Below are 17500 nucleotides of genomic sequence, written 5' to 3'. Positions count from 1 at the left end.
GAGACATGACTGAGCTCTCAGATTATGTGTCACAGGCAGGTACGAACCTAGCCTTGAGCAGCATTCTACCCTCACCAAGGATGATTCCGCAATACAAACAAAACGTGATTGACTTTAACAATTGGGCCAACTTCTGGTGTCAGTCCACAGGGATCCAATATCTGTCGGCCTGAAGCACATGGTCAACAGACCATGCTGCTTTGCCAGAGATGGTCTGCACCTGTCTCTTCTAGGCTTTCAGATACTGGCAAAGGCATTAGCCACCCCTATTTTGCCTTTTTTACACAGTGTCAAAATAACCAACCTCCAGATGTAACAAAATCTACTCTAGATAAACTCAAAGTACTGTTGTTAAATATTAAGAGTCTAAACAAGAAACTACACTCCCTGGAAGCACTTCGCACCTTGGAAGGTGCTAACATCTGTGTAGTCACTAAGACATGGTTCAAAGGCTGGAAAGCACCCTGGCCATTCAGAGATACAATGCCTTCCATACGGTCAAACCACAAACTGAGCAGGAAAGAACCAAAGGAGGAGGTGTATCTATCTTCATAGATAATAAGTGCACTTCAAGACTGGTCAGACAGTATGACTGTCTTGAGCTACTCCTTGTCCAATTAACCACAGGCAAAATCCCCTATCACATCATTGCTAGCTATAGGTCCCCACCATGAAACAGGAAAAGCATACCACATACTTGGACTTATTGGAGTCACTTACCATGCTGCCAAGACCTTACTCTTGGATGATTTTAACTATCCTATCATTGAGTGGGGAACATACACGACTACAAATATACAGGCTCAGAGGTTCTTGGCCTTTGACAATGCTAATGCTCTGGAACAGCTGATCAGCACACCCACAAGGGTTGCAAATATCCTGGACATAGTTCTCACTAACATGTCCTCCTTGGTAAGGTCGGACCATAAATCAGTCTCTTTTTAAATACTTACAAACCCAAGATGCCCCATCAAGCTCAAAAACATTTTTTGAAGACAAATTACCTCCTACAAAGTGATAGCGTAAGAAATTTCAAATCTTTCCCAACCCAGAAAACATGGACTCCTGTGCTGTCCATCAATGCCCTGTATAACCACTTAAGCAGTTGTAGAGAATCAGCTGTACAGGACCAGATTAAAACCAGGTCTTCTCAGAAAAACAAGCCACCCTGCTGGACCCCTGAAATAAACAGGGTATACAACAAAAGAAAGAAACTAACATCCCAATATAAGTGGGAACTGGATCAGCATATGAAGAATACCTCACTAGCCTAAACAAAGAAATTAGATATCTCGTCAAGTCCTCCAAATCAAATTACAAAGCAAAAATAGCCTCCCTGGCTAAGGAAAATCACAAGGTATTTTTTTAACTACATCTGAAATCTTAAGGGGAATAGTCAGCTGTGCAAAGACCTGATTGTGGATGGCAGTACCCATACTTAACTGGAGGAAATTTCCAACCTGCTAGCTGACAGATTTGGATCAAACTTCAACCCCCAGTCGCCACCGGTCATCCCCCAAAGTATACCTGCCACCATTCCTGAGCCTATGATCTCAAGAGAGCAGGTCATCTCTGCACTCTCTAACGCCAAAAGCAAGAAATCATTGGGAACAGTCAACATTCCAGGTTGCCTTTTGAACAACTTAAAACATGACCAAGCAGACCCACTTGGATCCCTATTCAACCACAGTCTTTGGACAGGCTATATTCTGGCAGAATGGAGGACAGCAACAGTCATCCCTCTGCATAAAAGGGAACTATCAACTGACCCAAGGGAATTATAGACCCATCAGCCTGAATAGCCTCATCTGCAAGGCCATGGAAAGAATCATTATGGACTTTATCAGTAAGGACAAAAGTAATCTCCAGACTCTGGACCCAACCCAATTTGTTTTCTTTAAGGGTAGCTCATGTCTATTAAAGCTAGTTGCCTTCTTTGAGAAGGTCATCAAGGCCACAGATGAGGGAAAGACCGTGCACCCCACCTACCTTAACCTAGCCAAGGCATTTGACACAATCCCAACTCAGGTATTGTAGAGAAACTGTCTTAATTGGGAATTAACCCCTACATCACCAAGTGGGTAGCTAAATGGATCACCAACAGGACACATACTGTCAAAGTGGGTGACTTTGTCTCTCGCAAAAGGCCAGTCGCCAGTGACATACTACAGGGTTCTGTGCTGGTCCCTTTACTGTTTGTAATTTATTTCGCAGATGTCCAGGCAAACATGGAAGGCCTCTGGTTGACCAAGTTCACTGATGACTGCAAACTGGGAGCAATCATTGAGTCCCCAAATAATACTAATATATAGCATAAAGGATTAATGCAGACAAATGATTGATGCCAAAGACGTGGATTGAAACCAAATGCAAAGAAAGCTTAATTATTCCCTTTGGGAAAGCTAACACCTCTGCTAATTACACTTTAGACAGCCCCCAAGAACAGACACAGTGGTACATGATCTGGGTACTCAGGTTGATAGTAATCTGAACTTCATAAACCACTTGTCCATAGTGGTGAGGAAGTCCTATGTGGCATATCTCATAAGTAAAGTCATGGCATCCAGATCAAAGGATGTTATAATTTCATTGTACTCAGCCCTCATCAGAGCAGTAACTGAGTACAATACACCCTTTTGCACGTACCTCACCAGGCAGGTCTACCTGACTGTCAGAATTCCACATCATCAAATCACAGTTCATCGACACTCAAAATATCGAAATCCCACTTCATCAAAGCAGTGGAACAATGAAGATCTTCCCAGGGTAAGTAACCTGTTGTGCAAGACAGTGAACTTTGCCCTTTTCCTAACTGTAGTGGGATTTCAGAGTTGGTATATTTGGTTAGGGGGGTGTGGGTGACATAGCCCTCCACCTGGGTGGGTTAAAGATGGTATGGTTTGGATTTTGTTTCTTTTTGGGTAAATGGTTACTTACCCTGGGTAGATCTTTGTTGTTCCGCTGGTTTGATGAAGTGGGATTTCAATATTCTGAGTGTTGACGAACTGCGATTTAATGATATGGGATTTCGATAAAGTGAGGTAGATCCCACCAGACACCTACAAAAGCTGGAGAGATGGAAGATGTTTTTCACCAAAGGTGAATAGGGACTTTACACAGACATGTATTTGGTGATTTAGGACAATGGATTAAAGCTATGACATGCTAATGAATTTCATTCTGTAGTCATGGGTTTGGTTTCTTCAAACTGTCGCTACTGTGTGACTCAGAACAAGTCATTTAGCCAGCCAATGCTCACAGATGACCCCCACAAAGAGTTATTTATGCCACATGGGTATACCACTTTAACCAATAAGTAACTTTTGTTTTGCCCATGTGTCTAAATAGACTAGTTTATCTGGCCTTGTAATAATAATTGTATGTAGTAAACTTATCTATTTGTACACCTGTCTCTTTCTCTCTCTCCATCTCTCACACACAGAGGTGAAAGCCCATAGGAGATTGACGTCTTTTTTTAGGACAAAAAGATGAATTATCAACATGATTAAAATGGTCTTAAAAATGTGGTACTTATTTATATTTTATTAACATTTGTTTTCCACTGAGCCCAAGGCTTATTTTTCATGGGAGACCCAAACAGAAAAGGTCCGCATTACAAATCAAAGGACAGTTTCTTTTACCAGTATTTTAATTAGATTTGCCCTAAGCAACAACACCTTAAAACTACATCGAGAGAAAACTGAACTGACTAGAGAGAACTGACACGAACAAATGGAGAAGGTGTACAGTAGCAGTGAGAATGAGTGGCAAAATCTTTAGTCACTGTGCATTCTACATGAACTTTAAAATTAAAAATGGTGATGAAATTCAAGAAAGTGGAAGACAGACAAAAGGAATTTTTATTTATTTATTTATTTTATGAGTGGTAGTAGGGAAACTAACAAACTCAGCTGTTCAAGAAGCTTTTATCTGTTGTCAAAACTGAAGCTTCCATATTTAAGCATGCATGAGACTGTGTAGCAGAGCTCCTGCAACACAATTCTCCCTGGAAAGTAATGCCATTCTGCCACATGATGGATTAATGTGGCAGGTGTGTGTGTGTGTGTGTGTGTGTGTGTGTGTGTGTGTGTGTGTGTGTGTGTGTGTGTGTTACAAGCTAAAGGAAACTACAACACAGAAGGAAATCTTTACCAAAGAAGTCACTTTCAGATATATTTTATAACACTAAAGTTTGTTTTATAGTGACGACTTTCTAAGCAAAAAATGTGGGTGAATGTGAACTAAGACATGAGTTTTCAGTGTTTGGTATTTTTCTGCATCAGCCACCTTGTCAGATATTATTGTTTAATTAATGTTCAGCCATGTGAAGAATGCTGAAGAATACAGTTACAGTATAAAGATTAATTGGCCTATATTTGTGCTCTGGCAATGTGTTGTCAAAAATGGTTTGATGTTCTGCTCCCAAATCTGGCTTCATGGCATCATATGCAGTGTATTTCTGTACCACTTCTAATGAGGGTATATTTTTATAGCAACTCCATAGAGGCTCTTAAAGAGTCATCACCAAGCACGAACATCAGATTACTGGTTTGAGGAGACTAATTATGTATCAATGATTCATAATTAAAAATAAATGTGTCATATAATCCTAGTTCTGATTTATATAAAATAATCTTGTGAGCAATAACAAAACCTTGCCAAATGTTACATGTATATCACACCGTTCACCTAGATGCAGTATCCAAGGGGAGTGGGGGGTTAAAAATCAGCTTATCACTCACCTCAATGAACACAAAGCAAGGAATTATGGAAAAACTCTTCTTCACTTCCTGCTCACCCCCAGCCATCTTGCACTTTCAGATCGAAAGCTTAAGGAGAAACAAGAAAATTAACAGTCTGTTACTTTAATATTCATGCTTCACAGAGAATTTGCACATTGTATATCACTGTCTACTTATTATCACTGTAATGGAAATAAAAATAAAGAACTGCTGAGATGCCACATAATGGTTTTTAAAACAGTTCTATAAATCAGTATATTTTACAGTTTGCATGACATATAAATAAAACAGATTTTCAGCTGTCTTACAACCAGACCTCAGTCTTATGGTGTTGTGGGATAAAGCCAAAATGACCGAGATAACCTGGGCTTAACAACTGGCCTCAGTGCTGGAAGGATCGTGGCAGGAAGGGTGAGAGGTGAGCAGCTGACCAAGGCTCACCTACTTTGGAAGGAATGAGGCAGTGTAACCTGCTGTACCTCTGGCATTACTGGTAGCAGCTATTGGGTCAGTATGGCTTGTGTCCTATGTAAACCATGGCAATGCGATTAGGACACATGCATACAGTACCTTCAAAGCAGTGGCTTAAGCAGATACCACCCAGTGCTTTGGGGAGAGAGTTAGGCTGGGAGGAAATGGACACTAATGGGAGTAAACGGCGGCTGATTCCTGACTCTCACCTCTTCATGTGAATGGATGGGCTGATAAGCTCTCACCTCACTCATAGGCATAGGCATAGCCATAGGACTCTTGTATTGACTGGGCAGTGAATGGGTTGTCTCTTACCCTGTAGGAGGAACAAAGGATTGGTAGGAGCTATGTGTGCAGAGGCCTGATGGCAGGTCTTCCACCCATTATTATGCAGGAGAAGAACCAATGACCATATATGAATGAGCTAGAAACTTCTGAGATCTTCACTCAAAATGTCTTACCTCCACCATTACTAGCTTTTTCCAACAGTCTCAGCATGCCAATTCCACATTTAATATCTGATGTTATGACCAGTATTGCATCAAATAGTAGCCAGTAACTAGAAAAAAATCTTCTCTGTTTTTAGTTCATGATCTACATTTAATCAAAATGATCACAAAAGGAAAATTACATGTGACACTTCCCGATTTACCTCCATGACATTACCCTGGTCTTGTCTCTGGCAAAAGCAAGACCATAAAAAAGTGCATTTGTCAGGCTACTAGTAACAGCTTCAATGCCAACACAGTCATTTAAACAAGCCGGATGGACACTAATTTGCTACTAATACAATATTTTTCAATTTTGCAGGCAGCATGAAAAACAATTATAATGTCTGCATCCAATAAAAGAAGCAAATCAAAAAAAAGAGAGAGAGAACAAGTAAGATGCATATCATGAACTTGGACCGTGTTCCATTAACCTGGTGCATTTACAATTAAAGTACAACATCTTAGGCATTCAATAGGTTCATAGGTTCATAGGTCATAGGTAGGTACTAGGCTATTGGCCCTGGGGTCTATACAAGCCCAGCCAAAAAAGTACCCTGGCTTTTGCCACCCAAGAAAATGATTTTCCTGTGCCACTGTTGAGCAGAGCCACAGAAGTGATCCCCGGGGTGAATTTCCTATTTTCCATCCAATAATCAAGATTTTTCTTGAAGAGTGCTAATGAGAAGCTTTGTTTGATATCTGGGACAGGAATCTGTCCCTCCAGCATGTTCTGTTTATTGTGGTGACAAGGTTTAGGACCCTAGAGCGTGTAGCTCGGAGGGATTAGGATTTCTTTAAGTGGAGCATGTCCAACAGCTCTGGGTTTGACATAACTTTGTATGTTAGGCAGAGATCACCTCTGAGTAGGTGATATGTGATGGAGTAAAGCTGGAGTTTTTTGAGACGGTCTGCATAGGGCATCTGATTGAGGCTGGTAATCCTCTTTGTGAGGTATTTCTGTGGCCTTTCCAGTTGTTGTAGATGTCTTGTGAGGTACATACCAAAAGGGGCATTGTACTCTATAATGGGTCTAAAGAGTGATGAGTAGAGGGGAACAATTACCTCTTTTTTTCTGGATGAGAAACCTTTTGTGATGAGGTGTGCCACATAGAAGGATTTCCTGACTACTGTGGCAATGTGATTATCAAAGGAGAGTCTACTGTCCACCTGTGTCCCAAGGTCTCTTATCACACTTTTGGTGTTAAGTATACTACTGCCTATGTTGTAGTTCATGGGTACAGAGTTTTTACCAAAGGGGATGACAATGCACTTTTTGGCATTGAGCTTGAGGCCATGGCTTTGGCACCAGGCATCTGTCTCAGTGAGGCCCTTTTGTAGGATGTCCACATTGTTAGGAGTTTCGATTATGGATCCTAGTCATCTGCGAACTTCGTTAGCCAAAGGCCTTCTGTGTTAGCCTGTACTTCAGAGAAGTAGATACCAAACAGGAGAGGACTCAGGACTGAACCTAGTGGTACTCCACTTGTCACTGGTCTTTGAGTCTGCTACTTTCACAGTGTGGGTTCTGTCAGTGAGCCAGTTGGCAACCCATCTTGTGACATAGGGATTTATACCTAGTTTACAGAGGTTATCTATTATTGCAGAGTGGGGGATGGTGTCGAAAGCCTTGGCAAGATCTAGATAGGCTGTGTGAACCACCTTACCCTCATCTACGGCTTTGGTGACTGCTTCAAAGAAGTCTATCAGGTTTAGGAGACATGATCTGCCTTTTACAAACCTGAACTGGGTGGGGTCCATTGTTTGGAGATTGCCAATATCTTTGTTTATAAGTTCCATGATGATATGTGCCATATGTTCCATGGCTTTGCAGACCAGGCTGATCAGGCTAATGGGGCGGTAGTTCCCGGAGTCCGTGGTGGCTCCCCCCTTGTGGAGTGGGATAACCGTCGCTGTGCACCATTCAGCAGGCACAGAGCCTGAGGTGAGGCTATGATTGAACATGGTACTTACGTGGGGAGCCAGTTCATTCTGTAGTTCGTGTAGAATGCAGCCTGGGATGTTGTCTGGTCTCATGGATACTGTGTTCTTGGCTTTGGAGAGTGTGGTTTTTACCTGTGCAGCCATGATTACAGGAACTTTGCATTCTTCCGGTATAGATATGGGCTCTTTAGAGGGCGAGAGAGGGGTAAAGTTAGCACTGAATCTATATGCCAAGATGTTGGCAATATCAGTTGGTTCTGTATATTTAGTGCCATTGTGCTGTAACTCAGAGCAGATCTGAGTGTTACCATTGAGATTCTTGACATAGCTATAGAATGCTTTGTGGTTGTCTTTAGAATCAGTGGTGATTTTTTTTTTTGTAACTAGCTTTGGAGGATTTTATTAGGGATCGCAGATTCTTACTGAGGCTGACCAGGGAGCTCCTCCACTCATGGGATTTTGCTCTCTTTTGCAACAGTTTCTTCCTTCTGTTGTACAGTTTGTTTATGGCAGGGGACCACCAGATTGGCTTTCTTTTCTTGGGGGCTAGCGTCTTGGTTCTGTTTGGGATAGCACAATCCATGCACTCATGTAAGTGCTTATAAAGTGCAATTGTGCAGGATTCAGTAGTCATAACTGTATTATCCATCTGCATGGGTGTGATGAAGTTCACCACTTCTGTCTTAAGAAGCATGAAGTTGGCTTTTGAGAATTTTTTACCATGGTTTCCTTACTGGGGGCTGGGGGCAGGATGTCAATATCTAGGGTAATTAGCTTATGGTCAGATCGGACCAATGAGGCATTGATTTCAGGTGTGGAACACCGGTCACTCATGTTGGTAAAGACTAGATCTAGGATATTGTTGTCCCTGGTGGGGGTGTGGATAAGTTGATCCAGGGCATTAGAGTTTATGAATTCCAGAAAGCATTGAGCAAAGCAGTTGGTACATGAGTAGTTTTCCCAGTTAATGGTGGGGTAGTTGAAATCACCCATTATTAGAGTGTTTAGTTGAACCCTAATATTTTCCAGTACATCAAGAAAAGAGGAGTGGGAATCCTGTGGTGTGGTGGGGGATCTGTAGCAAGCTACAATTTGGATTGCAGTTTTGCTCAGAGTTAGTTGCACTTGGATAACCTCGGCTTCATTATGCTGAGCAGCTAGCCTGGAGGTGTGGATATCCTTAATGAATATGGACACACCTCCGCCTTTGGTGTTCCGGTCCAGGTTATATGGCAAAATAGTGTGGTATGAGTTATAGCTTGGTAGTGCAGGGGTGCTCTCTGGAGCCATGAACCAGGTCTCAGTCACTGCACAGATATCGATGTTCTCCATTTCAAGGAGTGCCTCGAGTGAGTGCATTTTGAGATTTAGACTTCTAGCACTGAGTAGCATCACCCTCAGTTTTTGCTTGCCTGTTCCTGTTAAGGTGGTGAATTTGTCATTTGAGCCTTGCCTAAAAAAGGCACTATAGGGGCGGCAAGAACCTTAACCAGTATCCGGAATCCCAGGGGTGACAGGTGCAGGCCATCTCTGGTAAAGCATCGTGGTCTGTCGACCATGTCATCCTAGGCAGAGAGATACTGGATCCCTTTAGAATGACACCAGAAGTTGAGCCAATTGTTGAAGTCAATCATTTTGTCGTTGTACTGCGGCATCATTCTGGGTGATGGCAGAATGCTACTCAGGGCTAGGGTCATACCTGCCTGGGCTACAAGATAAGATCGGAGAGCTCTTCCATGTCTCTTTTCATGTAGTCCAGGGAGGTACATCTCAGGTCATTCACACCAACATGGACAATGACAGAGTCATATTTGTACTTGTTGTGGAGTGACCTGAGTGCGTGGGTTATGTGGTGAATCCTGGCACCCGACAGGCAGCTGACAGTAACCTTCTCCTTGTTTAGCCTGGTGAGTGGGACATCAGTGTGCCTGACTATAGAGTCACCTATAACTAGTGTGTTGAGTACGTTGTTTTGCCTTATTGGCTGTGGTTGAGTGGCAAACTGAGTCTGCGGGCTATGTGTCATTTGGGTTGTGTTGGGGGGTGGAGGTTGCTTGCATTTCTGCTTTGGAGGTCTCTGTTGCTTGAGCAGATTATTATTGAGAGCCTCTGTGAATGTTTTTGTGTTTCTATGTGTGGATTTTGGTGGTGTAGCTTTAGTGAGACTATGTGATGAGTGTGGTGTGATGCAAGTGTTTACCTTCTCCTCTTGACTGTCAAGTTCAGTCTTGGTTGGAGAGAGCTTTACCTCCAGTTTGGCTAGATAAGTGCATCTCTCACAGGTTGTAGTGTTGGGTGGTAGGAGGAGAGGGTTGTCTGTGTACATGAGACAATTTCTACATTGCCCCAAGATACCCATATTCATCACATAGACAGGAGAGAACAGTGGGAGCTGACCCTTGAACATGCCTGAATAAAAAACTATTTTCCTCTAGATAAGTGAGGAAAGGGAGTACAAGAGCTGTTTTTCTCTAAGCAAGTGAGGAAAGTAAGTACCAAAACTGTTTTCTTCTAGGTAATGAGGAAGGTTGAGTGCTGTAGTTATTAGTAGGTTATTCAGTGCTTACAACAAGTTCTGAACAAGTGCTGATCACGAATAAACAAATTCAAGTGCTAAAACTAAGAATCTGTATCTGGACTAAACTAGTTACAGGAAAGGGGGAAACAAGTGCAAATGTGGGCTTTTAAATCAGAAACTTGAGAGAGATGGAAAAGCTGCCCAAACGGCCAGTAACTACAGTTTCTGGGTCAGAACCACTCCTTATGTGATAGATAGGTTACCTAGTGCTTACCACTCCCACTGATAACCTAGAAGGCTTCCCTTCAACACAGAAAGCTTGGGGGGGCTCAGAAGCTTACATACAGTCCTGGATACAGCAAAGGTAGGAAACAGGTTTAGGTTTTTTTTTTAATATATATTGATATATATATATATATATATATATATATATATATATATATATATATACATACAGAATATATATATATATATATATATATATATATATATATATATATATATATATATATATATATATCTACCATTCAGGATTTGGGCATGATTAATGCAGGGGATGTACCCCTGGCTGGCATGGACAAAGGCAGACCTGGTTAAACTTGCAATTACCCACATACAGGAATATCACTTATTACTGTTATGCAAAGATATCCTTTAAAAATAAATGTCTTACCTTCTTAAATATCATCATTGTACTATACAACTTCATTTGTATTCTATCTCTTTTCATAAACTTCAGTACATAGAAATGGCTTATTAGTGTATTGCATGTGTATGCATCTGTGTATATGCAAGCACTTCAGTACCTGGGTATTGCTTGTCCATGAATTGCACATGTGTACATCTGTGTATATGCAAGCACTTCAGTACCTGGGTATTGCTTGTCCATGAATTACACACGTGTACATCTATGTATATGCAAGCACTTCAGTACCTGGGTATTGCTTGTCCATGAATTGCACACGTGTACATTTGTGTATATGCAAGCACTTCAGTACCTGGGTATTGCTTGTCCATGAATTGCACACGTGTACATCTGTGTATATGCAAGCACTTCAGTACCTGGGTATTGCTTGTCCATGAATTGCACACGTGTACATCTGTGTATATCCAAGCACTTCAGTACCTGGGTATTGCTTGTCCATGAATTGCACACGTGTACATTTCTGTATATGCAAGCACTTCAGTACCTGGGTATTGCTTGCCATGAATTGCACACGTGTACATCTGTGTATATGCAAGCACTTCAGTACCTGGGTATTGCTTGACATGAATTGCACACGTGTAGATCTGTGTATATGCAAGCACTTCAGTACCTGGGTATTGCTTGCCATGAATTGCACACGTGTACATCTGTGTATATGCAAACACTTCAGTACCTGGGTATTGCTTGTCCATGAATTGCACACATGTACATCTGTGTATATGCAAGCACTTCAGTACCTGGGTATTGCTTGCCATGAATTGCACACGTGTACATCTGTGTATATGCAAGCACTTCAGTACCTGGGTATTGCTTGCCATGAATTGCACACGTGTCCATCTGTGTATATGCAAGCACTTCAGTACCTGGGTATTGCTTGTCCATGAATTGTGCACGTGTACATTTGTGTATATGCAAGCACTTCAGTACCTGGGTATTGCTTGTCCATGAATTGCACATGTGTACATCTGTGTATATGCAAGCACTTCAGTACCTGGGTATTGCTTGTCCATGAATTGCACGTGTCCATCTGTGTATATGCAAGCACTTCAGTACCTGGGTATTGCTTGTCCATGAATTGCACACGTGTACATCTGTGTATATGCAAGCACTTCAGTACCTGGGTATTGCTTGCCATGAATTGCACACGTGTACATCTGTGTATATGCAAGTGCATCAATACCTGAGGATAGCTTATTCATGCACTGCATTTGTATACATCTGTCTATATGCAAGCGCTTGCACAGAACATCATGTTTTATTTACCTGCAGTACCTTCAGTGGGCATGTATATCTAGCTGTTCACATTAGGATGCTTGGAAACTCCTAACACCCAGCAGTGATTTTTCATAATGTTTTTTTTTTAATTAGTTACATCTGATTTTGAGTTTCATGTCTCTATGTCAGCTTATCAGCTTTCAACAGAGAAGACAGAAATATTGTCAGTAGCATTTTTCCAGTTATATATAGGTGCGGATCTGGTCTTTTTTCTCTAATTATTGCTCAATTTACAATGAATGCATCATTATAAGTGTTCATTGTTCACATATTTAAATCATAATGACCTTTAATTTTATAATCTTCTGTACTTATCTGTGCTTTCTCTGAATAATATTCAATTATATTTTTGGTTTTCTTTGAAAGGCTGTATCCTTAATTTGATTCTTATTCCTTTTTGGTAGGGCTGCATGGAGTTGGGAGGGTGGCACAATGGCTAAGGTGTTTGTCTTACAAATACAAGGTGCAGGGTTTGAGTTTCACAAGGGATAATTGGCTAGGCTTAAAATGGCTCGCAAGGGCAATTAGTTTAGCACTAAACTATGAACCTATGAAATGAAAATGAAGCATGCTGTGACTTTTTTTGAAGGTGTGCTATATGATTTGTTTACTACTGGGATTAGTTGGCATAATGGTTAAGGTTTTCACCTCTCGTACACAAAGTACAAGGTTCGATCTTGACCTCTGGCTGATGCCTGAATGGAATTTGCATTTTCACCTGGTGGGGAATCCTTCAACTTCTCAAAAACACTCTGTTTCCACTTCAAACTCACCCAAGAATGGAGTCAGCAGCACAGATTTTAAATGGTACCCTCTAGTGCTTGTGTCTTTGTGGGGTTCCTTCAACCTCTCCAAAACACACTGAGTGTTTCCACTTCGAGGTCCCCTGAGAATGGAGTCAGCAGCACAGACTTTAAATGGTACCCTCTATGGGGAAAAGTTGTATACACCAACCATTTTTGGCATCAACTGTGGTGCTCAGTAGCCTCAGAATTGGAGTACATGGATCACAACCTGTGCAGTCTGTCAGGGATAGCCACTCAATGGTATAAAAATTGGCCCTAGATGATATGGTTGTGTTGACCAATGTCACCTGTATTATTTGCTGACCATCTCTACTGTTCTTATTCCCCACGCCCCCTGCTCATTCAGTATAGCCTCCTGGCATTAAGATGGTGATGTAAGAATACTAAATTTCAAGGCCAGATGAAGTTTAAATTTGCTGTTTGCCCATTTACCCAGCCCACACTGCAATTAATTAAATATGTATTGGGTCATACTCAAAATTCCACTAACTCCCTACCAATTACCCTTTGACCAATTCACTCTCTAATGACATTAATTCTTCTGATTCACAGATTAGTACTCGGCTAACTGCCCCCTGTGGGCCATTTTAAGCCTAACCAATCACCCAATGTCAGAATCAAACCCTACACCTTGTGTCTGTGAGGTAAACACCTTAAACATTATAGCTGGCTCCCAACCCAGTTTATAGATTCATATGTGAATATTAGGCTAACTGCCCTGAAGGGCCATTTTAATCCTAGCCAATAACCTGAGGGCAAAATCAAACTCAGCACTTCATGTCTGTAAGGTGAAGATCTTAACCATTCTTAACCATTATAAAAAAACCCACCCCTTATGTCCAACCCGCCTTGCTGATATCTGATTACACTTGTTTAGTTGGAAACTTTTGCTCCATTACCCCTTTTGCTCATCATGTAAAGTTGTTGTAATGCCCTTTTAGCCTGTCTTAAAAAATTGCTTTCTCTTTGTAAAATGCAACAACAGAGTATTTTGTAGAAATTCCCCGTCTTCACATTCCAAAAATAAATCTTGCTAAATTACTCATTGTGTCATGCCTCTTACTCAGATGAATTTCTGTTGCCTCGATTACCTTCAAGGTAGTCAGTACAGTGTTGATGATTCTTCCCACTTCAGCTGCCATTTATTCTGTTACTACTACAAGTCTCTTAGATAAGTCAAGTGGTTTCACCTCAACAAATCCCGTCCAACATATTTTCTTTTCTTATTTTCCCCTGCAAGGCCCTAAATAAAACTCTAGTGATGGCACCGTTAGTCTAGGATCATCCTAGTGATACCTGTAGGAATATTGTATCGCACCCTCAAATTTACATTAAACATTTCAGAACCATGTTACATTCAAAGCATACAAGGCAATGACACCTTTCATCCTAAAGCTTACGTTACAAGTAAAACAACTGCATTGCTTCATGACCTATGTCTAGAACAGCAGCAAAGATATTAACTTGTTCATTCATTAATTATACATATTATCATAATTCTCATATTTCTGTACATATTTCAGCAACCAAGCCACAAACAATGAATTGCTTAGCCTCATAAAAAAGTTCACAATAAGATGAACAAAATGGTGCTGTGTACGTGTAGCTTGAGTGGTTAATAACACTGTAAATTATTTTCAAAACATAAAAATTCATAGTCTGAAAATTTTCTGTGTGTGTGTGTGTGTGTGTGGGGGGGGGGGGGGGGTATGGTTTGGAAAAAATCCAGAACCCAAGGTACACTTAATCTGTTACAGGCCAGATGCATTTTCAATGAATATGAGGTTCCAGGGGAGAAAAGTTTACTGTTGCTCATGCTAAGTCTGTTTTCAATGTGAGACTATTTTGTTTTCCAAATATTCATTGCTGTGTGTGCTATGAAATTTAAAGTAAAAGTTTTAAATTAAATCTAAATCTCTGCAACTGCTGTAAAGTACAGACGAGTATGCACATTGACGTGTTTGAACATTGCTTATGGTAAATGGGGAGAGAGAGTCAAGTAATGGGACACTGGAATGTCTGCGGTGGGGAGTGCCTGGCCCGTTATCTTGCCTAGGGCCTCATTTGACCTTGATCTGGCTCTAGTTCTATGGGAAAAAAATTACAAATGTCATATATCCTGAGATTTTAGAGCAATAAATATTTCTTAAATTTCTTATAATAGTCATGTGAAACAATTATTTTGTATCTCAAGCAGCTAAATATTATATGAAATAGCAAAAGCAGCTGAAATGCTATAGGAATGAGGTTTTATTTTGGCAAAATAGTGACGTCTAGTCCTTTTCCATTAATTATGGCATGGTTTGTCCTGCAAAATCTCACGCTCTATAAAAATGTCCCGATCTAGCCATTTGAAAAGTTGGCAAGCCTCGGTTGACCCAAACTTTTATTACAGCTTCGTATTATCAATGGTTTAAGTCCAAGAACAAATGATTCCCTGCAGAGTAAGGGTCATGTGTAATTGCTGTAACAGTTTAATGGTCTTGCTTTCCTTACCTTCCTCAGCAAACTTATTTCTAGCAAGTGTACCTAGGGGTTAAGCTGCATAATTAGTGCATTAAGCCTCAGTAAATGCTAGTCATGAAAGTTCCTCAGTAAGTACTTACCTGCATGGTAGACCAGTGTATGGACCATGTCCTCATGCACTGTACTAAAATACTCTTAGTTCTCTCCTAACAACAATAAGGACACTGCATGGCAAATCTAGAAGCTGTTTCAGTGGCTACCATCCCACAATAAGTGCTTTGACATAATATGAATTCTAGATTAAGTGCAGTACTATACAGGAATCCTTTCCAAGTTCCCACTGCACAACATGTGCACTACCAAGCATTTATTCCAAGGGCGTGAACTCTAAGTCTTGTATTACTGCACAAGAAATGATTATACCCCACTTGATGTTTCACAGTGTTTGCCCCAATGTTTTGTGGGCTCATATTCTACAGTGGGTCTACTTCAAATTATTGAACACTTACTTTATCGAATCCCATTTCATCTAATCTACTTCTTCGAATCTCATTATATCGAAACCCTGGAAAAGGAACCACTTGGCCACCATGGTGAACTTTGCATTTTCTCCACTATAGTGTGATCTCGAAGTTGGTATATTTAGTTTGGAAGGGGGAGCCCCCCCCCCCAAATGGAGTTGTTTTTTTTGTTTGTTTTTCTGTTTGTTGTTTTGTCCTGGTGGTTGAGTGGTTCCTTTTCTGGGGTTTCATTTTCGTAGTTCCGGGAGTTTGATATAATGAGATTTGAAGAAGTGGATTCAATAAAATGGGATTTGATAAAGTAAGTGTTCGATAATTTGAAGTAAATCCTCTACAGCACGTTGCTACTATGCTGCCCACCATTCAACATCAGAAATGGACTGAGGTTTCAATTCTTAAAAGAAATAGTATTATTTCATAATAATATTTATCTAAGAATCCTGCAGCATGAGGGATACATTGCAATGATTCTATGACCTCCTGTCATATTATCAGTCATATGCATTGTCAAGTGATACTTCAGTCACACTGAGGCCTGTTATGTGTTGCAGTAAATCGATTTAATAAGATCAAGAACAGAAAGAACCATTAAGCACAAAATGGCTGCATTATTTTTTTTCAGTTCAGCAAATCCATTCCTTTTTTGATTATACTGAGAGTTTTAAGTCCAGATTATGTTTTGCAACAAAATGATATTACTGATTCATATCTCACAGCTGGTTAGATACCAGCATAACTGGAGATCAAGTCTGACATCATCAGATGCACTGTTTTCTAGTAGTTCCTTAAATTTAGATATTTGTTTCTGGAAACATATGTATTATGGCATAATATTTTCTTAGGCCTGTATCCCACTATAATCTACTGCATATCTATACAAAGTGTACTAGACTCTATATCAAGTGCACAGTATCCCCAGTTAATTATTGTGAATTAACTAACCTCAAGTGTTTAGATCCATCAATTATAGCATTTACAAACAGTTACACTGTGTGATGCCATCCCACAATAACTGCATTACTGCACACTGGTGATGTTGCTTCACATCCTAAATGAAGTGCACTACTACCCTGTGATACAGTGTGTTCAAGTTTCACAGCATGTTAATTACTGTGCAATGATGTTTTAGGAGGACAGTTAAAGTTTAATGACAAATCATAACTATACAGTTAATTTTAGGTTTTGCTCCCTCTACAGCTGCATTCTGTGACCTCAAATATATTGGTCCCATCAGAAATACAGTAAATGAGTTAAAGTTTAACAGCACATCACAATTGGAAGGGTGGCCTAATGGTTAAGGTGTTTACCTTCCAAACACAAGATGCAGGGTTTGACTCTCACAAGGGATAATTGGCTAGGTTTTAAATGACCTTGCAAAGGTAGTTAGCCTAGTATGAACTTCAGCTTCCTATGAGCTACAGAGTTAATTTTAGGCTGAGTTCTCACTTCAGCTGCATACTGTAAAAAAAAAAACACCTCAAAAATGCTCAGCATTTGGTGTAACAGTTTTTGGCCTCAAAAATGTTATTTTTTAATATATTTTATTGAAAGATATATAAAAAA

The 17500-nt window shown here is 40.4% G+C and overlaps 1 protein-coding gene across 5 annotated transcripts in view; it reads right to left on the bottom strand.

Moving 5' to 3' along the window:
• PLPPR2 (phospholipid phosphatase related 2) overlaps nucleotides 1-17500 on the bottom strand; it is a 504385-nt gene that overhangs the window by 427228 nt on the left and 59657 nt on the right. For all 5 annotated transcript variants that reach the window (XM_044084610.1, XM_044084607.1, XM_044084608.1 and 2 more), the window contains exon 2: nucleotides 4743-4829. In XM_044084610.1, coding sequence (XP_043940545.1) covers nucleotides 4743-4808 — 66 coding nt within the window. In that variant the 5' untranslated portion in view covers nucleotides 4809-4829. The remainder of the gene's footprint in view (nucleotides 1-4742; nucleotides 4830-17500) is intronic.

This window comes from Protopterus annectens, chromosome 9.part0 (genome assembly GCF_019279795.1).
Source record: "Protopterus annectens isolate FY-2018-M chromosome 9.part0, PAN1.0, whole genome shotgun sequence".
In the NCBI taxonomy this organism is placed as follows: Eukaryota; Metazoa; Chordata; order Ceratodontiformes; family Protopteridae; genus Protopterus; species Protopterus annectens.
Note: the sequence above shows the minus strand (reverse complement) of the source record. Positions and strands in the feature narration are given on the sequence as shown.